This window comes from Magnolia sinica, chromosome 12 (assembly GCF_029962835.1).
Source record: "Magnolia sinica isolate HGM2019 chromosome 12, MsV1, whole genome shotgun sequence".
NCBI classification, from domain to species: Eukaryota; Viridiplantae; Streptophyta; class Magnoliopsida; order Magnoliales; family Magnoliaceae; genus Magnolia; species Magnolia sinica.
This window is the reverse complement of record NC_080584.1, coordinates 9,458,203-9,485,947: the sequence shown is the minus strand read 5'-3', so window position 1 is coordinate 9,485,947 and position 27,745 is coordinate 9,458,203. Positions and strand designations below refer to the sequence as shown.

Genomic DNA, 27,745 nt, shown 5'->3' with positions numbered 1-27,745 from the left:
AACATGTGGTCCAAAATTTAATTGAGAGCCAGAAGATTGCGATCACCCCACAGGCCAACAATACAACTCAGGCCAACATTTTCTAAAATCCCCTGCCATCGCATCAAGTAGGACCCAGCACCTCCAACACTTCTACCGTCAACCACATTGAGGGAGGGCAACCCACATACTCCTCTTCACATCATTCCATCCAAGCAATCATGCTCGATACATCAAATCGGACATGGGGGTATCGACAAGCACCATCGCCTGGGCCATATATATTCCTTGAAGCAGCACCTACAATGCAACCTCTCGTATTCCTTGAAGCAGCACCAGCAACACAGCCTCTCGTATTCCTTGAAGCTGCACCTAATAGGTCACATCCTCAGCATCCTGCCCCCCAAGGGGCACACTCAACTCTGTCCTCATTACATCCAAAAAGGTCGAATTCTGAACCCGTTGTTCTCTCGATAGGTTTCCCTGATCTAACCCCGCTAACCTTGCAAGGGGCACCCAGTTCAAGCCCCAAAATTTTTGATGCCTCACCAACTGGCACTTGCTCAGAGGACCTCTCCCACACAGCAAATGGAGGAAGAGAATCCTAATGACAAATCTCACTAAGACTTGGTAGCACCTCAAGAAAAATCATTAAGTCTCTCACAAATGATTCCAGCCACAACCCCTCGACCTCAAGAACCAATGATATACTTGGAAGGAAGAGCGGTTCCCTCCTACGACCCAAAAGCAGTCCTATGGCATTACCTGGAATGCGATGAAATGGGTAACAATGGGAGGTATTTCAGGAGAGATAACCAGAACCCGAGAGATACCCGGGGAACTTTGTTTGGAACCACTTGCAAAACCAATGTTGCTTACGATATATCAGCCCAACTCAAAACCATTCCCGCACAAATATCCATCTGGGAACTTCTATGCACATTAAAATCGCATAGAGAAATCTTTGTAAAAACATTAAATGATGCCCATATCTCTCCTGATGTACCTCCTGAAATGGTGGCAAGTATGATTGGATAACTCCTCGCACCACGGGCCATCACCTTCTCTGATGATGAATTATCGCCTGAGGGGTGCAAATATGAGCGCTCACTAAACATAATTGTCGGCCACAAAAATTTTAAAGTCCCACTCGTGCTCATTGACAATGGATCCAGTCTTAATGTTTGCCCTTTAAGGACTGCTGAACGGTTAGGGATAGAACCATCCTCCTTCAGACCTAGCACCATGAGCGTCAGAGCTTTCGATAACTCTCAAAGACAGGTTGAGGCAGAAATTAACCTTGAATTGCAAATTGGACCAGACATGACCCTTGTCACGTTTCAGGTCATTGATATTCTTACCTCATTTAACCTTCTGTTGGGTGGCCATGACTCCATGCTGTTGGGGCCATCCCATCTACCCTCCATCAAAGGGTTAAATTCCCTTCGGGAAATCGAATCATCTCAGTATTGGCTGAGCCAGAAATGATCTTATTGGTGACGTTCAATATCCCAGAAGCTGACATCCCAGTGATTGACATTCAACATACTGAGGGTGACATATCATATCACAGCTTCGAATTCGAAAATGTAAATATAATCGCCAATCCTCGACCTCTCACTGCTGAATGTGTCATCCCTCCTGCTGAGCGATTAATCCTGAATTACCGTACTGAATTCCATGAAAAAGGTATGGTGATAAAACCAGCACCTACCAACATACAAAGACAGGGACTAGGATATCAGCCTACACCAGAGGATCATGCAGAAAGGCCAAAAAAGGGTTAACCGTTTAAGTATACACCCATCAAGTTCATAAAGGTTGGTACAGTTTGTGGAGACACGATGATTTCTCTTGAGGACCACCTCCAACAACTCAAACTCTCAGAACATTCCAATCAAGAGACCATCTGGCCACCGATAAGATGGGACAGGATCCTCAGGGCATCGAAAACACATCTGACGCCATAAGCAAAACCCCCAGACCCATCACATGAGGCTAGGGGCAGGGAAACAGGGTCATCCATAAAGAACCTACAACCAGGAGTGCCTCTTGGAGGGGACATAGGCAAGAACGGGGAGACACCTATCCCCATCCACAATCAAGGGGACACATCCTCGTCACCAGCTCAGCAGCACCAGGGGCAGAAACAGCCCATCCATTAGATTGATAAAGGGAAGTGGCCTTCCCTTGATTTGACAGACATCAATATACCACCACAAGGTGAATCTGAGGAGCCCGAAGAGCTCCAGCTCCTAAGTGAAGAGATCGAATCAGACTCCGACTCTGAGCCCAGCCCAGTAGACATCATGGTCATCAGGACAGGTGACCCTCAGGAACGGACAGAGCAAAATGATAGGATCGAAGGGGAGAAAGAACCAAACTGGACAGCCATCCCCCTAACGATCGAATCAGTCGGCGAACCATCCATGGATCCCGGCCTAAAAAAATGCCAATGTAAATAGTAGTTGGTACCCCAAATTAGGACAAGACTAATCATGGTTTGCAACGCCGTCTTGTTCAGGATACCTTGGCGACACAAAAAAATTAGAAAATTTTCAAAATATAAAAACATTACATACTCCCAAAAATACAAAAAAATCAAATCCTCAAAACCACAAAACATCAGAAAATTCTCAAAATACAAAAACAATAGAAAAACTTTCAAAAATTACTATGCCAAACACCTCACACACATTGTAGGGGTTTGAGGTCGACTCATATGATTTCGATCTAGAGTTAGACTTCGAGCTCATGGGTTTGGATGAAGCCCTGGATGGGGGAAATGATGATACAGCTCTCGAATTCGAGGATTCTCTCAAAAAGTTCAAAACAAAGGCCAATGTTGTAGCAGACAATTTCGAAATTGTGAACTTAGGGTCAGCGAAACTCCCCAGAGAGGTGTGCATCGGAAGATCGCTGTCCCTGGAATATAAGTAGAGGATGATGGAGTTTCTAAAACCAAGGTTGTCCAACTTTGCTTTTTCTTACGAGGACATGCCAGGGCTTGATGAAGACTTGGTGGTACACCATCTGCCAACAAAGCCTGACATGAAGCCTATCAAGCAAAAGCTGCAAAGAATGAAGCTAGAATGGACTCTGAAAATCCGTGATGAAGTCATCAAACAGTACAACGTGGGATTCCTGGTAGTCTCCAACTACCCAGAATGGCTCGCAAACATTGTAACAATTCCAAAGAAGGATGGGAAAGTCAGAATGTGCATCAATTTTAGGTATCTCAACAAAGCAAACCCCAAAGACGACTTCCCTCTGCCTCATATCGATATGTTGGTCGATCGATAATACTGCTGGGCACAAGGTCTTCTCCTTTATGGATGGTTTCTCTGGTTACAACCAGATCGAGATGGCCATCGAAGATCGTGAAAAGACTTCCTTCATCACACCATAGGGAACTTTCTATTATTGAGTCATGCCCTTCGGACTGAAGAACGCAGGAGCTACATATCAGCGAGCCATGACCGCCTTGTTCCACGATATGATAAATAAGGAAATGGAGGTCTACATAGACAACATGATCGTTAAATCCCGCACAATTGAAGGACATTTCGAAGACCTCAAGAAGCTCTTCGATAGGCTAGAAAATTTTAAGCTTCGTCTCAATCTGTAAAAATGTGTATTCGGGGCAACCGAAGGCAAGCTGTTAGGCTTCATTATCAACGGAGACGGTATCCGGGTGGACGAGGCTAAGACCAAGGCAATCATTGAAATGGCACCACTCAAGACTGAAAAAAAATTTCGGGGCTTCCTCGGGCAAATCCAGTATATCAGCCGATTCATCGCACACCTCACTCCGGTCTGTGAGCCCATATTTAAGCTATTATGAAAGAACACGCCAAAGAATGGAATAGCGACTGTCAAGCGGCCTTCGACAAGATCAAGAAGTACCTACTGAATTCCTCAGTGCTCATGCCACCTACTCCAGGTAGGCCATTATTGTTGCATATCTCCGTCGCAGCAGAAGCAATCGGGTGCGTTCTTGGCTAACATAAAGATACTGGAAGAAAAGAGCAAACGATCTACTATCTAAGCCGATGATTCACAAACTACGAAGCCAAATATTCCAGCTTGAAAAAGACATGCCTTGCCCTGGTCTAGGCAACATAGCGGCTACGATCATATATGATCGCTCACCCGATCCTTCTACTCGTTCGCATGGACCCGTTGAAGTACTTGTTCTAGAAACTAGCACTAACGGGCAGAATCGCAAAATGACAACTACTGCTCTCAGAGTTCGACATCACCTATGTTACTCAAAAGGCAATCAAGGGGTAGGCACTGGCCGATCATTTAGCAGCACACTCCCTTCCTGATTATCAACCGCTGAAGACCTTCTTTCCCGACGAAGACATCCTACTTATCAAGGAAGGAAAAGACAAGAAGGCAGAAGAGTGGACGCTATTCTTCAACGGAGCTGCAAACTCAAAAGGGAGTGGGGTAGGTGTCATACTCTACTCTCTCGAGGACGTCCTAATTCCCATATCTAGAAGGCTAGCATTCCAATGCACTAACAACGTAGCAGAATACGAGGCATGCATCGCCGGTCTAAGAGAAGCCATCATCCTCAACATGAAGAAGTTACGAGTCTTCAGTGACTCACAACTCATCATTAATCAAATAAAGGGCGATTGGAAGACCAAGGTTGAAAAGCTGATCCCTTATCACGTGTATCTGGAGAATTTAATCGAAGAATTCGATGAGATCACATTCTCTTACATGCCTCGGGTCAAGAACCAATTCGCAAATGCTCTGGCTACCCTTGCCTCAATGCTGGAAATTACAAAAGGAGTTGCTGAATGGGAACTCACTGTCGAACTCCAGGAGGAACCCGCATTCTGCCTACAGATCGATGAAGCTGAACCTCCCTCAAATGATCGGCCATGGTACATAGACATCAAGGAATACCTCGAACATTAGAAGTACCCGGAAGGAGCAACACCAGTTGATCGATGCACCATCCAACGGCTAGCGGCATAGTTCGTGATTACTAGGGGCATCCTCTACAAGCGATCCTTTAATCAAGTCCTTCTCTGCTTTGTGGATGAAACGGAAGCAACGCAGATCATGTCAGAAATCCACGAAGGACTTTGTGGCCCACACATGAATGGACATATGATGGCTAAGAAGATCCTGTGGCTCGACTACTATTGGCTCACGATGGAGACAGATTGCTGTAAACACGTCAGAAAATGCTTCAAGTGTCAGGAGCACGCGAACAAGATCTATGTGCCGGCTTCCGAACTCCACAACCTGACGGCACCATGGCCCTTTTCCATATGGGGATTGGATATCATTGGCAAAATCAATCTCAAAGCTTCAAACAGGCAAGAGTATATCCTGATGGCAGTAGATTATTTCACCAAGTGGATAGAAGCAGCATCATACACCACTATCACAACATCTCATGTGGTCAAGTTTATGAAGAACAACATCATTAGCCATTATGAGGTCCCTCAGGCCATCATCACTAACAACGGAACTCCGTTCGTCAATAAAAGGATGGGCGATTTCCTCAATAAATTCAAGATTCAACGCCATCGATCAAATCCCTACCGTCCTCAAATGAACAATGGAGTTGAAGCCGTAAACAAAACTATCATTCGCATACTGGAGAAGATACTGAAGATATATCGTGATTGGTAAAAAATGCTTCCCTACACACTCTGGGCTTATCGGACGTCTGTACGGTCTGCTACAGGCGCAACTTCTTATGAACTCATATACGGAATGGAAGCAGTCCTACCAGTTGAAATCGAAATCCCATCACTGCGGATACTACTGGAAAGCGAAGTCAAGGAAGGCGAATGGCAACAAGCAAGGTATGATCAACTGCATCTGGCAGATGAAAAGCGCATGCGAGCTAGCGTTAAGCCACTCCCAGTGTTATCAAAGAAGGATCGCTCGGGCCTACAACAAGAGCGTCTGAAAAAGAAGCTTCAAAGTTGGCGACATAGTCATGAAACATATCTTGCCACCACACTTACCAGATTCCAGAGGAAAATTCAAACCCTCATGGGAAGGACCGCTGATCATCCGTGAAGTACTCCAAGGAGGCGCTCTTCGACTCACCAACCTGAAAGGGGAAGATCTTCCCGAGCCCATCAACGCCGATAACGTGAAAATCTATCACGGGTAACCATACCTGACTTTGTCAATGATTACAATCGCAAAGCTGCCCCTTCATTCCCACCAAAAATAAAAAGTATATATATCTGCCACCTCTCCTATCAGAAACACCTGGCATCTCTCCCAAAAATCTCAAAAAAAAAGAAGAAAGAAAATCTCAAAAAGAAAAGAGAAAAAAAAAGAAACACAAAAAAAGAGGAAAATAAAAAAAAAGAAAAAGAAAAGAAAAGAAGACCCAGAAAAAAGCAAAAAAAAAAAAAAGTTCATCCCAAATCTCCAAATAATCCCATCAAAAGCAGCTTACGATTGTGCTCAAAGAGAAGGATAGGAAGGTAACCAATCGGTCAACTATGAAGGAAATCCATCCATCGCTCCCAGTACTCCAAAATCCAAATCTTAAAAAAAAAGAAAAAAAAAGGGAAGGCATGCCTAAGCAAAATAAGCGAGTTGAAAACCCGAAAGGGCAGCTCGAGTAAAAACAGTGGGCATGTAGCAACTTGGTGAAAACCCGAAAGGGCGCCAAGGGTAAAAATGGCACAGCTGCCAAGGGGCAAGCAAGATCAAAAACCCGAGACATAGTGAAAATCCGAAAGGATGCTATGAGCAAAATGATGAGAAGAGACGGACGCAATGAAAACCCGAAAAGGGCGCTATGAGCAAAAATGGCAAGAAAAAAATAATAAATAATAATAAAAGTGTAAGTACAGAAGAAGCCGAGGCAACAAATATCGCAAAGAGATACAAAGAAAGATTAACCTCTGATCAATACTCTATCAGACTTTGCTCAAATTCAGGGAATGCAATCCCGAACACCCTCTCAGAGAACCAAGACCTTAGGGACACGATCTAGAATACTGCGCGCAATGTGGGCTGAGCCCAAGATTCTGATCCCAATCATCTAAAGCACAAATCCAAACCCAGGCAAACATTGACAAATATGGCACAAACAAAATATTTCATTCATTTAAAAAACCTTTTTACAAGTACACTGTTTTTTTTTTCTTTCTTATTTTTCAAAAAACAAAATCCTTCATGTATACAAAAATAAGCAGTCGATCAAAAGCAGGGATCACAGGTAAGCTCCTACCTCTCTTACATCGACAGCCTCTACCTATGCCTCTCTATCTCCAAGCATAAGTAAAAGGCCTATCCCTATCCAGACGGTGTGCCGCAAACAGGCTCTCATCGTACCACCGTCCCATCGTCAGCTGACGCGCCATATCCTCACAAGCATGATGGAGGACAGAATCTCGGTGATCAGATGACCATGTGTGGCCAGTAAGAAAGATGGGTCGATGAAAGGCCACTCCTCAAAAGCCTCGAACGAATCATCAACACACGAGGAGGAGGAAGCAGCATCACCAACCATGTCCTGATCAACAATCTCGTCCTCCAAATGTTAGCCTGGGACCTGACGATATAATGACTGCTATACCACCCATCGCTGGTATGGTACTATCGCCATGGGAGGAGCCCAGGACTCAAGGTCCAGTGATACCGCATCCAAGGAACCCTGTCAAGATACCCAGACTCGCCTATACAGAGTGGTCAAATCAGATGGAAAGGGGGCATGCCCAAATCCAGAAAAGGTGAAATCTGGGATATCCTACCAAAAGGCGAACTGCCGAAGAAAGCACACAGGATGGTAGGAGCAGTACCCTCGAAGCCCTAGTAGCAGTAAAGGAGTGCGAGCAGCGCTACAAATCAATGGGGAGCGACAGAGCCAAGGAGCCTCCCAACTGATCTCCCACCCCCGTAATTGAGAAAACATACTACAATATAACGGCTCGGTAGCTTTGGTGCCAAGGGGAAGGCCATCAAGCAACAATTGCAGCACGTCACCACGACGAGAATTCGGCCATAGAAGCTGGGGAGTCATGAACAGGTGCTCCTACAACCAAACCTGCAAGAAGGTATGGGTCAAGCTCAGGTGGCGAGCAGATAACCACGCCAAGCATAGGAAAGAAAAAGAACAGATAATACCTAAAGGAAGGCGCAATAGCCCCGGAGGATGTAGGTCCGCCCTAACGAGCATTTGGTCAGCCCTAGAAAGAGCTCCGCCAGCACCACGGAAATGATACTCCTACGATGCAGGACGCGGCGGAATACATCCAGCAGAACCACCAACGAGTATTATCACCATCCCGAGAAAAGTAATTCGGCTAAAACACAGAATATCAATGCACTCAGACACTGAAGCTGGCAATCCGATCCAGAGGCACCTCGGGAGGTAGAACAACGATCATATAGGATCTAAAGCGAGAGCTCGCCAGCCCCACCCTCTGCAATAGGAAGATCAGTAAGGATCCAAACCAGGAGATCAAATTGGAGAAACAAACCAACTCGGACGAGGGAACGTAAGGCTCCCGGGTGAGAGGAAGTCCAGATAAGCACGAAAACTCCTCCAGTGATGGGCCCAACTCCAGATCATTAAAGGAAAACAGATTCAGGGACGGAACCCAGTCATATAACGCCACACTCAGTAGTCGCCAATCTAGGCGAACTCAGTGGAAACGAAGGACCTCCCGAAAGCCCAAGGAACTCGGCTTGAAGATCTCGGACTCAGTCAAACTCTCTATCCAGAAGTGCAGTCGCTCAAAGCAGGAGGCACGCAGCTGTAATTGACAGGTCCGAACGGGCACGCCCTCCACAATCTGGATCCTTGGGTCAATGGGGGAATCATCAAAAATAGGCATCCCCTTGTCCTACAAGTCTATCTCATGGTGATGAAAGAAGCCTGCCTCGCCCATCGCATCACGCAAGGTGTCCTGGAAAGCTGCAACAGGCGGGCCCGAGCTGCCAACAACTGTCACATCAGGAGCCGTCTGAAACACACAAGCCCCTGGAGCCTCAACACGTAAAGTGTCCCAATGGCTGACTAGGCCTGTATCCTGATCCCGGATAATAGATGCCTATCCCAACACTCGAAATTCGCACCAAAAACTTGAGCCAAGCCATCTGCAAGAAATCCCTCACCCACTAAATCCAGACAGCTCGGGCCATTGAAGTGGGGCCCCCCACCCATCAAGACCCGATCCATCCCATCTGTACCGTCCATCAACACCATACTATCATTCACACCATCCATAACCATCCCTCCATCAATCAAGCCATCAGCTGCCGTCATCACACCATCCTCACCATTCAAACCATCCATCACCATGTAAACATCCACAAAACCCAATGGCCCACCTGGAGTAAACCCATCAATTCCATCCAACCCAACACCATATACACCATCAATGGAGAAAGAATCCAAGCCATAAATAGCATTTACCCCCTTAAAAGAACCCATCACTCCTCCACCAACCTTCAACCCATCCATTCCTCTACCATTTATGAAAGCACCTACTCCCCCATCATTTATGTTGAACCCATCAACATTCTCATGGTCAGCCATAATGAAAACAAAAGGGAGAAAAGAACAAAAGGTCAAAGGGAGAAGAAGACAATGGAAAAGGACAAGGGGAAGAACAAAAGGGCCGATCGGACGGACAAGGACAGAGAGAATGAACAGGAAAGGGTAAAAGGAATGAACAAAGAAGAGGGGTACTCGCCGGAGAAAAAGATAAATGGAGACGGTAATCTGATTACCGCCCGCGATACTCCAAAAACCGCCATCAGAACTGATATTCTCTCATCGATGCAGCACCTGACAGGATAGAATGGGTGATAAAAGTCAACGGGCAGTAGTCCGACTATCGCCCGGGCCCACTTTCGGACAAAGATCGGGCAGTGTCCACTTTAAAAAGCCCATTCAAAGACCCAAGTCCATTTTTAAAAAAGCCCATCTCCATAAGGCCCAAGCCCACTTCCAAGGCCCATATTCAAGGGTCCATCTTCCCAAGACCCACATGAAAAGGCCCATTTTCCAAAACCCATTTTTTTAAAGGCCCATCTTTCAAAGACCATCATCCAACACATCTGGCCACATCAAGATCATGATGTGAGGACCACTTGAAAAATCCAATCCATCCATCATTCACTAAAATTGCCAACCCTCAGAATCTACACCATCCATACACTCAAGTAGGCCCCCACATCATCCATCCAACGGTCTAGATCATCCAAAAAAAAGAGAAAAAAAAGATTCCTCTCAAAATCTCATGACAAGTCCAAATTCTCACGAGAAATTGAACCTTGAAAATTTCTGAAAAAGACAAAAACAAAACAAAAAGAAGAAAAAAGAAGAAGAAAAAAAATAATATATATATATATATATATATATATAATAATTTTTTCAAAGCAACATCCCCAGGGAGTCTAGCTCTACAGAGGATGACTCTTTCAAAAAAAAAAAAGACGATCACAACCATCTGAATCTTCCAAAAATCCAAAAAATTCAAAAATTATAAGCCCCATTAATTTATTAGTGGAGGCCATCTAACTTTGCTACAAATAAAAAACCAGACGACAATGCCCACACGCGAAATTGAACGGATATTTTCCAAAAAATCCAAAAAAATATATTTTTTCAAATAAAATCTCTAAGGAGTCTAGTTCCACAGAGATTAGTTTTCAAAATAAAAAATTTTCAGAAAAATGCACTCGTCACGCAGTACACTAAGGAATCTTCTATATTCTCCAGTTACGGTCAGTACAAACAACTAAATAAGATTCAATCTCTCCCGATTTTCGTGGAGGAAAATCGAATCCGTACATGATACATGTACGATTGGCCCGATCTCTATATCTGGACAGTCGTACGAATGTTAGTAGAAATAAGTGGATCTATCTTTAGAAAGAATAATTAAATTTAAAGTGACAACAATCCATTGTAACCAAAGTATCGGAATCAGAAGACTGCATGGCAAAAGATTACCTGCACATACCTAGTCCGGTATGTTTGTAAAATTTGATCGAGTCCAAGTCGGCGTAGTGAGTTCCCCGTAAGGCCACACCAATGCGCAGGGCAGCTAACCACTTTGACAATCAAATGGAACGAACACTCCTAGGGTGATTACATAGCAAAGGAATGACAAACCTAACAGTACAAGAATCCTCGTAAAGCCACGACAAATGCGCAAAGGCTTTTACTTTTCAGACTTACCCTCCAATGCTATTAACAATCCGATGCGAAAGGGTTGTGATTGGTAATCCGTAAAGCCGCAACGAATGCGCAGGAGACAATCACAACGTTTTCTTCAACCCTCACGATATGTGCAAGTCATATTTTTCCAGACAGTCAACTGACAATGATACAATGGCAGGCAATAGATTTGAATCACTATCCTTTCTGACCAGAAGGGTGGGGTGTCCACTCGCTTTGGCCTTCGTTTGCTTGCAACTTCAGCCAAAGAGGGGCATCTGTAGACACCCCACCCGGGCTAGTATCTTTTGAAAGCTAAGATAACACGGGAACCATGATCCTAGACCTAACCCTAATCCCAATTCTAGCCCAAACCCTAGTCCAAAATCTCCAAAACTCCTTAGTCGCAACCTGAAACTGTGATACAAGCCGTTCAGTATACACACAGCCTCGCCTATACCCTATACCCTGGCCAGAACCCTCTATCCATATCCAAATCCACCACTTTGAGTCCCAGAAACCCAAAAAGGAGACCATCGGATGAACCAGAGCGCCACATGAAGCCCACACATGCAAATCCAACCTGAATCAGGCCCGGGTGGTAGTCTGACTACCACAGGCGGTAGTATGACTACCTCCTATGGCACTCCGACTGCCGTCGCTCATGGAGTCAACTTTCCTTCAAAATTACCCCCCCTACCTTCACTATTTACCAATTTACCATCCCCACAAGCCAATGAGAGTGTGCCATGTGGCATCTCTTTCCTCTCCACCAACCACCACTTGCCACCTCAACTTTTAACCCTCTCAAATCTAGTAATTGCAACAACGCCATTGGAGAAGGCTATAAATAGCCATCTCCTCTTCTCATTTCCACATCCAACAACCAAGAGAAAGAGTGTGAGAGAGGAGGAGAGTGGGAAAGGAAGAGAGTGAGGGAAAGGGAAGGAGCTCCCAAGCTTTCAAAATCCTGATTTTTTTTAGCCACCCCCTAGCCTTCTTCTCAACCTTTCTAACTCATAAGCTCAAATTAGTCATGGTTCAGTCTATGTCTTAGCATATTCAAAAATTAAGCCAAGGATCCATCATCCTACAAGCATTTATCATGACGTCTACTCCCTTCTCAACCCCCCTGCTTCTCTAGATCTCTAGTGAACGTATGCTCTGTGACTTGCCGCACATCGGATCCTGTCATATCAGAAATTTCTATTGATCTAGTCCACTTCTTCTTTGCCTTTTTACATAAGTATCATCATATCCATCTTTTAGACACATTGTTGGACATATGCTCTGTGGCCTGCCAAAATCTCACATCTTGCTATATTAGAAATCCACATGTGACTAGTCCCCATCATGACCACAACATTATCATCATCCCTTGAGATTATTTTACCACACTAAGTAGAGACCGTACATTCGTACAGGCAGAGAGGGTGCCTAATACCTTCCCTCTTTGTAACCGAGGTACCTTACTTGAAATCCTAGATCGCAAACCAGGAGTCAATCTAAGGTAGGAGAGTCTTCGAATTTCTCAAACCTTACATATTCCGCGGGTTCTAGCCGACTGCGAGATTCTGAGTTTTATTGGCTAGTGGCGACTCCAACATTCATACTTAGGCTAATCCCACTACCAAAACCATAACATTCATACCAGCGTAGGCGCCAATTTTTCAGTGTCTACAGGGATGGACAAGGCAAAGCCGTTCAATGTTTCTCACATGGCTCATTTTAGGCTTTCTTTAAAACAGTGTCCTAAAACAGATGAAAAAAGTAGGTTATGTCTCATGTGTTTTATTCAAATGTGGTTGACAGCTTGGTGTATGCCATGGTCTATACAAGACCGGATATTTCACATGCGATGGGAGTTGTTAATAAATACATTTCTAACCCTAGCAAGCAACACTGGGAGGCAGTGAAATAATTACTTCGATTACTTGACAACCCCTAGATTTATTGCTTACATGTTAAAAAAATGACTACTTCAATATATTTGAGGCATGCATGACTGCGTCTTGACATTTGAAAAATCAGGAGACAAGTTAGTAGGTTACATGGATTCGAGCAATATGGATAATAGAAGGTCGACTTCCAATTACTCTTTTGTGTTAGTGGGTGGAGTGATTAGTTGGATGTTGAGGCTTCAAACTGTGATGGTACTTTCCACAACCGAAACTTAGTATATAGCGGTGACAAAAGTATTCAAAGAAGGCGTTTGGTTGAGAGGAATAATGAATTAGCTTAGGTTTCAATGGAAGGTAATGTCAGTTAATTGTGATAGCGAAAGTGTAATAAATTTGACAAAGAACTTTGTTTATCACTCACATAATAAACATATTATTGTGCGTCAGCATTTTATTTGATACGTGCTTCAGGAAGGAGGCATGACTCTTGAGAAAATACACACAAGCGTGAATCCGGATGACATGCTTATGAAGGTGGTTCCTATAGAGAAGTTCAAGTTCTATGCAACTTGTCTAGGGTTGACGAAGGCTTAATGTGGAGGAAGTGTGCATGAAAAGAGACGATGAGCCTATGATGGAAGGAAATTAGAGATGGTGATGGCAAATGAGTAATGGAGAATGAAGAATGAAGATTGAAGGCATGATAGAGTGGTTGTCAATGTCTTCGTAAGGAGCCATTCTTCTAAGATTCAAGCCACTTATCGAAACATCCTCATTTTCAATCTTTGATTTTCTTGTAATGGTTTTCAGTATATTCAACATTTCTTCTTCATTGAATAGAAAATTCTAACAAACTTATGTTAGTCATCAAATTTTTTCCCATCAAATTTCTCTCATTTTAAAAGATTGGCCACAAGTGATTTGGACACCATTTTTTGTCAGTACATTAGGTAAGAGGGGGTCCTATATTAGTCAATCCATATCTAAGATAGTTTATTTTAATTTTATTTATGCATAATCATCATTAGTGATCCAAAAGTTGACATCACTCAAATAAATTAACGTGTAGGCAATAAAGTCATTATTAGTTCAGCATAAAAGTTCACTTATCCAATTGGGTGTATTAGAAGCAATCAAAGTTGAAAAGACAATAAAGAAATTCCTTCATGACAATAGTCAGGTGACACCCATGGTAAATTATTAGCATTATATGCCATGTCTAAAAGCTTGTGTAGTGCATAATAAATTTATGTGTTTTATGTTACTATTTCCTTATGTTTTATATGTTTTATGTGTTTTATGATGTGTAAGTGTTACGTCACTACACCCTGATCCATAGCTCAAGTGGTAGACTAAGTGAAAGATACCTCGTTTCAACACTGAGGTCTTGGTATCAATCCCTAGCGGGGTTGGCTAACGGTGAAGTGTGAATTGACAGTGGGGTGTACTAACAAGCTAACAGAAAAAAAAAAAAGTGTTGCATCACTACCGGCCATGCACAATGGTACACACATGTTACATTGATTAAAAATGCATCTGCCTATGTGTATTCCGTGTAGTGTGACTTATGCGGAAAATTTTCAAAAACCATTTTACCATTTCCTTATGTTGAAATCACATCGATAACTTTTTTTATTCCACTATTGGGCGGTAGTGAAGAAACATGATACATTACTTTTGTGTTATTACTATTATGGATCAAGCAACATAATTAATACACAATCAAATTAGGGAACCAAAACATGAAAATCGACCACCCACTCAAATCAACTACATAAAAGGAACATTGGCCAATTCACTTACCTGATCTGGCGATGACAATGGTATATCGATACAAGTGACCTTGAGCAAGCACGAGAGCAGGCCCTCTTTGCATTTGTATGTGCATACATACTCTTCACCCTCTCCCCCACCCTTAAATAAAGAGAAGGAGAGGCAGTGGAGACAAGTAGTGGGTCAAGGGTGCCCTACCTGCTACCACTGTGAGTTAGGCCCCATTAAGGGTTGCCCCACCCAACACGTGTCGGCACACGTGCATCTTGCACACTTCTAACAACTCAATTAATTACAGAAGTGGTAATAGTAACTCCACCTCTAAGATACAAGGAGTCTAACCATTTTGCACTTGAGAAAATGTGCCCTTCAACTTGTAAACTTAATGATGTCACCCACTAAACACAAAAGAGTTAAATATGCTCAAACATAGAAGATTTAATAATTATGTTTTGCGTAACCATATATCTACGATAGGTAGAAAAGGTTACGTAGAATAGGAAAATGAGAGAGAGAGAGAGAGGCTTGTAATCTCTTAGTGTTTTAAAATGCTTTAGGATTTGAACAATCATATTCTATTCTAGGGAATGTACTCTCCAACACGAATAAGATCGGACAATTCATATTGCACCCATTCGGATCTCGCATGATTAGATGGTCGAGACCATAAGTAATCTATCTCATGAAGAAAACCATGATATCATACTTGGTCGACCCGAGAGGCAAATCGAATGGTTGATCTTCTTAGATTGCCCTTGGGCTCATGCACATGCTCGATCAATTATGGCCAATGAACCCTGGAGGCTAACGATGATTGATCTCATAGACGTGCCTCAAATGCCAGCACACATGCGGGGTTGGAAAGCACTGTAGGCACAAGCATGAGAACAAATCCAAAGAGGAAATATCTTTTATTTTCCCACTTAACATCTGATTTGGTGCTAGACATTTTCATATGAAGGTATGCAAAACAATAGTCACAAAATACAAGATCATATAATCTTAAACTCCAACGTGCCCCTGAGTGAGAAGCCATGAGATCAAGATATCTTGACCTTTCTTTTCTTGTACCTCAGTCTTTCACACCTCACACCCTTTTAGAAAACTTTAATTGAACTTAGGTTTTTCGTGTAATTTAGGTGAAGGGATCAAGACTTGCATTCATAGAAGAGATGACAAAAGTACTTCAACGCATCGTAACTACTCATCTAAGAGTCTCCACATCATAAGAATTCATGTCTCTGCAAGGGACCATGTTTCACTGAAATAATCTACAATCCATGTCTATCTACAGTACTTTCGATACACAACAAAGTCCAAGCATACCACCCCTTACATATCTAAATCAATCATAACTTCTATTGGAGTCCATCGGTATGCTCAATCCAAATATCCAACGGTAAGTAGATTTGATCTATTTGAACCATTGACCATATAAGACCCACCTAATAGAAATCTTACATTCTCCCACTTAGGCCAAGATGAATAATTTTGAAACAAAATTTTAAAGCATTTTATAAAACATGTTTGAAAACTCTTGACAGTACCCAATATATTATAAAATCATTATTGTTGGATGATATGAGCAATGCTTATCAAATCGGTCCATCAAGATCACTAATATTAAATCAGTATTTACTAGAATGTTAATGTGTTAGAAAGGACCAATATTCATTAGAAAGTTAGTGGGTTAGTAGCAAGAAAGTAAATGGGACCAGTGTTAAGTGGAGAGCAGGAAAGGCAGGAAATTAAATAGGAATAGTATTCACTAAAGAGTAGAAAAGTAAATAGGACTAATGTATACTGGAGAGCAGAAAAGTAAAGGTGTCAAAAATAAATAAAAAATCTAAAAAAATAATAATTGCAAAATCCCATATGTTTCGAATCAGGCCTTGTTTAGTGGCTAGAGGTCCCTAGTGGAATTGCCAATTTTGTGAATGCTCCTGTGTGAACGTAGTGCCCTTTTGCTTTCAGTTACTTACACAATTGGGGTGTGGAATTGACTTAGGTATGAAAGTTTATTTGATTTGGAGCTTCCATTAACCAAATGAAGCTTGGAATCTATGACCGACTAGAAATTGTAAAATTGCTTACAAGTTAAGGAATCAAGAGATTCCCCAACTCGAATGACTCTTACGGCTCGATTATGACTGTAGATTCTAGGTAAGGGCCGCGGTGATGAAAAAGGAAAGAGGTTAGGCACCCTTTTGTACTCCACACAATGTACGGTCTCTACTTTTTTTTTTAAAGGATTTTATGGATTTTAGGGTATTTCAACATAATTTTGGCATGTCTATATCTAGTCATGATTCACATAACCCACAAGGATTGGGTAGGCAAAGTAAAATAAATTATCAAGCCTTATTTCATGGAACCAATATTTTAAATATTGATAATATTGGTTGATATATCCCACGATATATCTTGTATGTCACCCGTGTGATACAAAACACACATATTCAATCTAGTGAGCATTTTCAATTTTTGATCATTTTTTTATTGAAATTATGTTAAATCAATGTCGAATGGTTATAAATCCATTGGTTCTTCATGTTTTGTATGAAAATCATGGAGTTAGAGCTTTGATTTTGAAATCCATTGGTCCTTTATGTTCTCGATATTTTTTTATAAAAATTTATTTCAATCAGTTGTCAATTGAGACTAATTTCGAAGTGTTTAATGAAATGGTTATCACTTATATTCTAATTTCAAAATTTGAGTGTAGGTGGTCCGATTTGGAGAAAATTAGAGAAAATTCAAAATTTATCCAATTTCTCCCGAATTGTTTGCAATGTTGCACTCCAAACATGAAATCAAGCATGTATGAGGGTTGATTTATTAATATGTTAAGTCATTGTCAATTTTTGAAAAATAAAAATTAATATGAAAGATTTATTAAAATATTAATCTTTAAAAAAAAAATTCCTTTAACCAGCTGTCAATTGAGACCAATTTCAAAGCAGTTAGGAATATTTGATGAAATGATCATCACATACACATTCAATTTGAATATAATTACATTAGTTTATTCAAACAATGCATAACAAAGGAAAACTATTATGTGCACTTCTTTTTTTGCGATGTTATGATTTAAAAGTGTATTAAGGTCTTTTTTTAACAATCCATGAAGTTTTATTGAAAAATTCAACCATTTTTCCAATGTTTCCTCATGTTTCCCAAAATGATATATCCTGTATGATAACCAATACGTATTTGTATCTTAAGGATATAATACGTAACGCGATACCGATATTTCAAACATCGCATGGAACCAAGTGGCTCCAGGTAGGCAAAAGTAAATAAAATGTAGTAATTGAAATGAAATGCAATCCTATCCTTCCCTCCCAGAGACTTTAGGTAGGCAAATAAAGTAAAAGAACGCAGAGAAGAATAATAACAAAAATAAAATAAAGATAGTTATTATTAATGTGATTAGGATGTGTGAAATGACATACAATTTGGGTTATTTGTGAGGTGCGTAAGAAAAGGGGAGATCAAAGACCCTCTTTTTTTAAAAAATAAAATTACAAAAGATATAGTTGGATATCCTTGTTTATAACTTCACTGGCTTCTTCAGTGGGCTATTCCTAGGATCGACCTCTTGAGTGAACCAACACCTTAGCATGTCGGAAATCTTCAGGGTGCATCGGACCTTTGGCTGACCCTACATTCTCTCCTTGATTTTCTTTGCCCTTTCTCCTAGAATGGGCATTGCTACATGCGTAGGATTTATAGACCTCAACCATTGGCTCGTGGACGATCGATGGTGACGTTTCCATCTCCCATCGATGATTTTGCTTATGTATACTTATGTAGGGATTAGGTGGCAAAAATGAGCCGTATGAGCTGTCACATTACCATTAGCCGATGATGTGACACCCATTTATGATATTGCCTTAGTAGGAGTAAGGCAACACTTACATTCAATAAAAATGAGCCACATGGATTGTTGACTCGCCATGAGTCTTGGTTTTATTTTGTTGATCAGGTCCGTTGTTTGTTCCCGGGAGATACCGGGGACCCTATATACTTGGCCCCTTTGCATTTTCAATGCTTTGTGGGTTGATTAGAGACAACTTTATCGAAATAAGGTGTAAGCAATGTTTCTGGAGTGTCTGGATAATTGGCTAGGATATGATTTGTTAGCTTCCAAATTTTCAGATCAGGACCGTTGTTTGTTTTAAGGATGCACCAAGGGTCCTCTCCGTCTGATCAGTTTGCATTTTCAATAGTGCCTAGGTTGCCCAAAGATTTTAATTAAAGCCTGGCTGAAGTTGGGGTAGTTCAATATCATTTCGAACGGGGTGTCTACCTAGGGATAAAACTCATATAGGACAAAATTAAGAGAAAAAAAAACATCATTTTCAAGTAAACTATGACCGTTTAGGTTTCCATATTTATGGAAATACCATTGAATCTATTTAATGAGCTGATAAAATGCTATACTTTAAAAAAACCACCAACATTGCTTACCTGACTTTTACTTAAGGTTAATGGATAATCAAAACTATCCCTCTTGTTATCACTGTTGTGGATGGGCAATAGCCCGTTAGTTATGCTAAATGGATAATTATCATAGTCGATGTGGAGTTGTGAATAAATGAATATGGATGGTTGAAAGGATAACTTTCAATTGCTAATGTTCTACTCCACAAAATGGTTATGATCTACTTTTAACGTAATTATCGGGTCTTTCCTATCAGTGGTAGTGTGTCACCTAAAAATATAAACGATTCTAATCATCAAATCATCTCTCTATGTGGGACCCATGATGAAGGTACCCAAATTAATGCAACTAATGGAATGAAGTTGTTTCTAATTCATTGCTTGTTGTGAATCTTGTGATCTATGTCATTAACATTCATATTGATCTTGTTTTTTCAGGAGTGTTAGTACTAATTTGTTGTCTGGAAGCATCCCAAAGGAACTTGGAAATCTTAGAAATCTAACCGAGTTGTAAGATATCGTTTATTTCTTAATGCAAATACATGATTAATTTAGTCATTTAAATTTTAATTAATTAAATTTTTATGCTAGCTATGATAATTGTGAGTTGTTCATTGGTCTAGTGTAATCATTGACACTAATTTTTGGTGCAAGTAGTTGGAAGTGGATTAGTTGGTTTACCACACACCACCGACTAGGCTGGTGTGTTAATGTCGCCAAGTTCTGTGGGTCCCATCATGAGGTATGTGTCATATTCAAACTGTCCATCCATTTAGCAAGCTCGTTGTAAGGCTTGAACTGAAAAATAGGATAGATCCAAAGATCAAGTGGACCACACTGCAAAAAGAAGTGGGGGGGATTGAAGGTCTACCATTGAAACCCTTTTGAGAGTGACAGAAGTTTTGGATCAATATGATATTTGTTTTTCCTCTTCATCCAGGTTTGTATGACCTTATTAACAGATTGAATGGAAAATAAATGTTATGGTGGCCCCATGAATGTTTTAACATTGAGAATCATTGTCCCACTGCTATTTGTGGTGTGGTCCACTTGAGCTTTAGATATGATTAATTTATGGGATCATGCTCTAAAATGATCTCGCCAAATGGATGAATGGTGTGGATAAAATAAATACATCATTGTGGGGCCATATAACTTTGATCTCCTTTGAATCGTTCATACAACCCGGAGCTCGAGGAGCGTCAACGCTCGTCTTCACATGACACGAACCCACACCAGTCAGGTCAGTGGTGTGTGGTACACCAGCCAAGTAGTTGTTATAACCATCTGATCATGATCAAAAGAGGAAACAGATTGGCTACTCCCCTGCCACCAGCCAATGGTTGGTGGTCGGTACTTTGTGGGCCCCATCATGATGTATGTGTTTCATCCATGCCGTCCATCTATTTTTCTAGATCATTTTATCATATGAGACCAAAAATGAGGCATATCCCAATCTCAAGTGGACCACATTATAGGAAACAGTGTTAAATGAACGTTAACCATTAAAAACTTTTAGGGGCCATAAAAGTTTTGGATCAAGCTGATATTTGTTTTTTCCCTTCATCTGGGTCTGTATGCCCTAATCAACAGGTTGGATGTCAAATAAACAATACAATGGGCCTTAGGAGGATTGTAATGGTGGATATCCAATCACTATTGTTTTACTATGGTGTGGTCCACCTGAGATTTATATCCCTCTCATTTTTGGGATGAAGCCCTAAAATGATTTGTAAAAATGGATGAAAAACATACATCATGGCGGGGCCCACAGAGCACTGACCACCAACCAGGGCTGGTGGCAGGGGGAGTAGCCAATCTATTTCCCTTACATGTCACACAAGTATGTCAAGGCCGCCACTCTAGACCTAACAACGTGGTACCCAACAACTTGCGAATCATAATAATCACACTGTTGTTTAGTTTGCACATGCTAAACCATCACTTCAATAGTAAGTGATTGCATTGGAATTTGTTTTTCTACTGTTGCAACTCAAGATCGTTAATATGTGTGGTTCCTTTGAGCCCACATGTGGAGATGGTCCAATGGTTGGACCTCCATCTTCTCGATGCGATTATAAATGAGCTATGGTGGTCTAACTATCTTTCAAAAATGAAATTGACCATTGATTTTTGGAGTTGATCGTGAGCTGTAAAAAATGCTCTTCTCATTATTCTAAATTCATCGACATATATGTTGTGTTTGGTTTTGGAAAGTGACTCAGTTCCAAATCAAAACTGAGAATTGGCATGTCTGGAATGAGTCAAAGCCTAAAAACAGGCCACTTACAGTACCTAAAATGCACCGTAGTTGAGCCTACCCAAAGGAGTTAACTTAGCTTCATGTGATAGTTAAAACCACTGAGATTACATGCTATTTTTTAGTCGTTTGACTTTGCATTTACCTTCTTTAGTAAATTATTCTAATTTTCCATTCTTTTGCAGGCAATTGGGTACTAATTCTTTTAGTGGCTCACTCCCTCAAGAGATGGGGAGTTTGGTAAATCTGAAAGTCATGTAAGTTCTTAATCATATCTTTAATCTATTGTACAACACAACCCGTCTACATGAGCAAGATCCCAATCCATACATTAGGTGGGCCCTGTGTGGATAACTTGGAAAAAAAAAAGGTTGATCAACCCATCAAGTGTGTTGGGAAGCTGTGGAAGTAAACCCCAAATTCGAATCAAATACACGAAAGATGAACATAACAAAGCATGCACATGATTTTATATGGAAAAACCCTTGCGGTAAAAAGACCACAACACAAAGCAACAACAAATACACTATGAAAATTGAATTATAAGATATGGATCTTACTTACCGATGCAACTTACAGATGCGAAACCCTTCATAAAACCCCATCCTACCTTCTAAACCCTCTTAGAAATGTTTTAGCTCCCTTTAGGATGCCCTAATCATGCATTATACCCATATTTATAGTATAACAACCAGAATAGGAAACAATACACGCAATTATGCAAAACTGCGCTTGTCGTCAATCTAAGCATCAATCAATCGACATCGACCGAGCTTCATCGAACTATGCTTAAACTTGTTTACATGAATTTTCTGAATTATGTCGATCGATTGAGCTGAGAGTTTGATCTAGCAAACTTGTTTAAAAGTGTCTAGAGACCAATCTCGTAAAATCTGAGGCTCACTTGATTAAACTAGTCGATTGATCAAGACCCTTATTCATGTATAAATTGAAGACATCAAACAACAATCTCCATCATGGCTTCAATCATCGCAAACAACAACTCCAAGCTCCATCTCTAATCATTTTCATCGTAGCTTCACCGTTGCCTTCACCTTTCGTGAACAATCCGTCTTCATCAAACGTTTGTCATGTTGAGATGTGGAGCTACATCTGGGGGCTGCACAACCAGTCGTAGCCCCTGCTCGACCAGTCGTGAAGCTCACACAACCAGTCGTGGACTGGCTCGACTCAAAGTCCAACAAGCATCAGTTTTTTGGTTCCGAGGTGCTCGACCAGTCGTGACCTGTGCTCAACCGGTCGAGGGATCTGCTTAACCGATCATGTAGTCTACTTGACTAGTCGAGGTTACACAGATTCGTTTTCGGATTTAATGCGAATTGTAGAAATTTGAGTCGGTTTTCGCAAGGGTGCGAAAGAGAAGTTGCCTAAACTATAAATAGGTGTCCCTAGGGATTTTCTAGTATATTGGGAATTATTCTAAGGTGGGGTCAAAGGGTTTTCTCTATACTTCCAAAGGAAGAGGTTAGTATATTGCCTTGTAATCTCATTTTCTTCATAGTGGAAGTTTGCATCTGTGGTTTGTTTCCCTTATTTGGGGTTTTTCCACATATATCTTGTCTTGTGGTTTATTTGAATTGCTTTGATCTGTTTCTAGTTTGAATTTCTTCTTGTTTATCATTTGTGGGTGAGACCGGAGATTGGATCTCGGTTCACTGCATTGTTGGTGTGCTACGCAATAACTGGTATCAGAGCTATTGGTTTAATTCTATTGAGAGCGATGACGGAAGAAGGGAAAACTAGAATTAAGAAGTTTGATGGTTCAAACTTTACCTTCTGGAAGATATAGATGGAGGATTATCTATATTAGAAGGACCTCTATATTCCTATAAGATAAAAAGAGAAGAAACTAGAAAAGATAAAAGATGATAAATGATTTTTACTGGATAGGAAGGCTTTAGGAACGATTTGACTCTCTTTATCTAAGAGCGTCGCCTTCAATATATCCAAGGTGAAAACTACAAAAGAATTAATGGAAGCCCTAGCCACCATGTATGAAAAACCCTCTGCATCCAACAAAGTTCATCTTAGGAAACAGTTGTTCAACATGAAGATGTTAGATGGTGGGAGTGTGGCTGAACATCCAAACGAGTTAAATACAGTCACAGGCCAGTTAGAATCCATTGACATTATTTTTTAGGATGAGGTTAGGGCATTATTGATCTTGTCCAGTTTGCCAGACAGTTGAGATAGTTTGGTGATTGCTGTGAGCAATTCCTTAGGGCTGACAAAGCTGAAATTTGATGATGTGGCCAGTCTAATTCTCAGCGAAGAATCTAGAAGAAAGGCATCAGGAGTTTCAGGGGATTTGGGGAATGCTCTAAACATTAAAGGAAGAGGAAGATCGCTGAACAAAGGAGGTAGTAAACATGAGCGTTCTAAGTCAAAGAAGATGTCCAAGGGACTGAAAGACAAAGGTGTTAGCATTGCGACAAGAAGGGGCACATGAAACGAGATTGCAGGGCGCTCAAGAAACAAGAATAAAGCTTTCAAGGCGGGAAGGATTCAGTGAATCTATCTGAGGAGAGTGACACAGATGCGTTGATCTTGTCTCTTAGTGCGAGGAATGAGTCTTGGATCATAGATTCGGGTGCTTCGTTTCATGCCACTTCATGTAAGGAAGTTCTGCGTGATTATGTGTCAGGTGACTTTGGGAGAGTTTATTTGGGTGATGATGAGCCATGCATCATCGTTGGAAAGGGAGACGTTCAGATAAATCAGAAATATGAAACGATTTTGAAATTGAAGGATCTCAGGCATGTATCGAGTTTAAGACGAAACTTGATCTCAATGGGGCAGTTGGCCGATGTCGGTTATGTAACGACATTCATTAGTGATTCCTGGAAGATCACTAAGGCACCTTTTGTGATGGCCTTGGTGATATCTCAAGGCAAGAAGGAATGAACTTTATACGTAACTTTAGGATCGTATAGTTCACTCTCAGTCGCATCAACTGGAGTGAATGGGCAGTTATGGCATCAGAGGTTGGGACATATGAGTGAGAAGGGGATGAAAGTGCTATTGTCAAAAGGGAAGCTACTAGGGCTGAAGTTTATTAACTTGGAATTTTGCGAGGACTGCATGTATGGCAAGTAAAAAAGGGTAAGTTTCAAGAAGACAGGATGCGCTCCAAAAACACATCTGTTGGAGCTTATACACACTAATGTGTGGGGACCGACACAATTTCATCTCATGGTGGCTCACGTTATTTTGTTTCTTTTATTGATGATGCAAGTAGAAAACTGTGAGTTTATTTCTTAAAGCACAAATCTGATGTATTTAATGTATTTAAGAAGTGAAAAGTTATGGTAGAAAATGAGACAGGTAAAATAGTAAAATGTCTCAGATCTGATAATGGGGGAGAGTACTGTGATAAGAGGTTTGAGGAGTATTGTGCAGCAAATAGAATCAAACATCAGAAAATGATTCTAGGGACACTGCAGCAGAATAGTGTGGCTGACCGCATTAACAGGACCATCCTTGAGCGCGCCTGAAGCATGAGGTTACATGCAGGGTTGCCCAAGACTTTTTGGGCAGATGCTGTGAATATTGTCGTATATCTCATCAATAGAAGTCCCTCAATACCATTAAATGGTGGGCTACCAGAAGAAACGTGGATTAGGAGAAGTGAACCTTTCATATCTCAGAGTGTTCGATTGCACTTCATATGTTCACATTGATTCAAAGCACAAAAATAAGCTAGATGCGAAGTTCAAGAGGGGCACGTTTATAGGCTATAGGCAGCATGATTTTGGCTATAGGTTTTGGGATGCAGAAAACAGGAAAATCATTATAAGCAAAGACGTAGTCTTCAATAAAAAAGTGATGCATAAGGACAGTGTGCAGGAAAATAAGGCCAAGGAAAAGGAATTCATAGAGTTGGAAGAGTTATCGGACATGGGTATTATAGCGCCTCAGGATGATCATGCACAGGTTGTGAGGAGATCTACTCGGGAGAGGAGACCGACGGTCCGATACTCACCCTCCTAACATTATCTACTACTGACAGATTATGGTGAGTCAGAGTGTTTTGAAGAGGCGTTACTGTCAGATACATGGGTTAAGTGAAAGTAAGCCATGGATGATAAGATGGACTCTCTTGAATCTAATCGTACATGGGAGCTAGTCACTCTATCTAAGGATAAGAAAGCTCTTCATAACAAGTGGGTTTATAGACTGAAGGAGGAGCACGATGGTTCGAAACGGTACAGGCTAGATTGGTTGTGAAAGGTTTTCAACAAAAGGCAGACATCAATTTCACTGGAATATTTTCACCTGTGGTGAAAATGTATACGATTCGTATAGTCTTGAGTATAGTGACTACAGAGGACTTACATCTAAAGCAGTTAGATGTTAAACAGTCTTTCTTCATGGGGACCTTGAAGAAGAGATATATATGCATCAGTAGAAAGGATTCGTGGCACCAGGAAAGAAGAACAAGGTGTGCATACTGAAGAAAAGTCCATATGGCCTGAAGCAGGCCCCGAGGCAATGGTACAAGTAGTTCGGCAGTTTCATGTCGGGAAACGGTTTTAGGAGATGTCATGCATACCACTGTTGTTATTTAAAAGTTTGATATCTTATACATCATCCTTCTTCTGTACGTTAATGATATGCCTGTAGCCGGTTCAAGCATGAAGGATATCTCAGATCTCAAAAGACAAATGTCTAGAGAATTTGCCATGAACGATTGATGAGATGCAAAATAAATCCTAGGGATGAGGATAAAGCGTGATAGGGAAAACAAGAAATTAGTTTTGTCACAGGCAGAGCATATAGCCAAGGTACTTGATTGATTCAATATGGGAGGTGATAAGCCGGTTAGCACTCTATTAGTCAACTACTTCAAGCTATCTAAGGAGCAAGGTGTAAAGACAAAGGAGGAATGAGACTACATCGCTAAAGTCCCATATGCGTCAGCTATTAGGAGTCTCATGTGTGCTATGGTGAACACAAGGCTAGATATTACTCAAGCAGTGGGAGTTGTTAGCAAGTTCATGAACAACCCCGACAAGGAATATTGGGAAGCTTTAAAGTGGATCCTCAGATACCTGGTAGGTACTAAGGATGTAGGGTTGTACTATGGTGGATCAGAAATCAAGCTACAAGGCTACATGGATTCAAATTTGGCAGGAGATATCGACAGTAGAAGAAGCACTAAAGGTTATATTTTTTCTCTAGGTAGTGCTGCAGTCAGTTGGGTCTCTCAGTTACAGAAGATAGTATCTATCAGTACAACGGAAGTAGAATATGTTGCAGTAACAAAAGCGTGTAAGGAGATGGTGTAGATGCAAGGTTTCATGGAAGAGTTGGGTAAGAAGCAAGTAGATTGCAAGCTATACAATGACAGTTAGAGTGCAATACACTTGGCTAAGAATTCAACCTTTCATTTAAGGACTAAGCATATTGTCATCAGATATCACTTTATACGTTCGTTAGTGGAAGATGGATCGATTGTTCTGGAGAAGATTCATATAAGTGAGAATCCTGCGGATATGCTGACCAAGGCGGTCAGACGGGAGAAGCTGAATCTCTGTTCAGCTTTAATTGGTCTTCAGGCTTGAAGACGGAGAGGTGGTACACTCCACATGTAAAAGACGAAGCTTTATGACAATGTGTCTCCAAGTGAAAGATTGTTGAGATGTAGAGCCACATATGGGGGTCGCACAACCGATCGTGGCCCCTGCTTGACCGGTCGTGAAGCCCACACGACCAGTCATGGACTGGCTTGATTCAAAGTCCAGCGAGCAAAAGAAAGTTATTTTAGCAATGTAATTGTTCAATACATATTGGGTTTTCACTCATGCTTCACACGTTCACATGTGCACAAGATTGGGTACAATCAATTCAAACAAGGCTAAAGCTAATTTAAAAACATAATTTAGATTCACAAATAGGAAGAAGAAGAAGAAGTTAGAAGGAGAAGAACTTCTACACTTTGAATCTTTTACCACAACTCTTTCTCAAGAGTTTAAGCTTCCAAAGATTGGTCACCCCATCTTCTCAGAGGAGGGTCTAAGCCTTAGGCATGAGATCCTATGGGTCTCCATATATAGCGTTCCAAATAGGAATTACCTCATATGCTTTCTCACTTAATACACATGTTTTATTTATTTATTTATTAAACAAAAGAAATTTTTTATTCAAAACTACACGTCACATATTACATGCGGACAGCCCCTAGCCTCAAAA

General features: G+C 41.1%; 1 protein-coding gene across 1 annotated transcript in view; it reads left to right on the top strand.

The window, feature by feature from the left end:
• The window catches only part of LOC131220888 (probable LRR receptor-like serine/threonine-protein kinase At1g56140), a 96,777-nt gene that overhangs the window by 25,136 nt on the left and 43,896 nt on the right, over nucleotides 1-27,745 (top strand). The window contains exons 5-6 of the mRNA XM_058215778.1: nucleotides 19,711-19,782; nucleotides 21,718-21,789. Of these exons, the coding sequence (XP_058071761.1) occupies nucleotides 19,711-19,782; nucleotides 21,718-21,789 (144 nt within the window). The remainder of the gene's footprint in view (nucleotides 1-19,710; nucleotides 19,783-21,717; nucleotides 21,790-27,745) is intronic.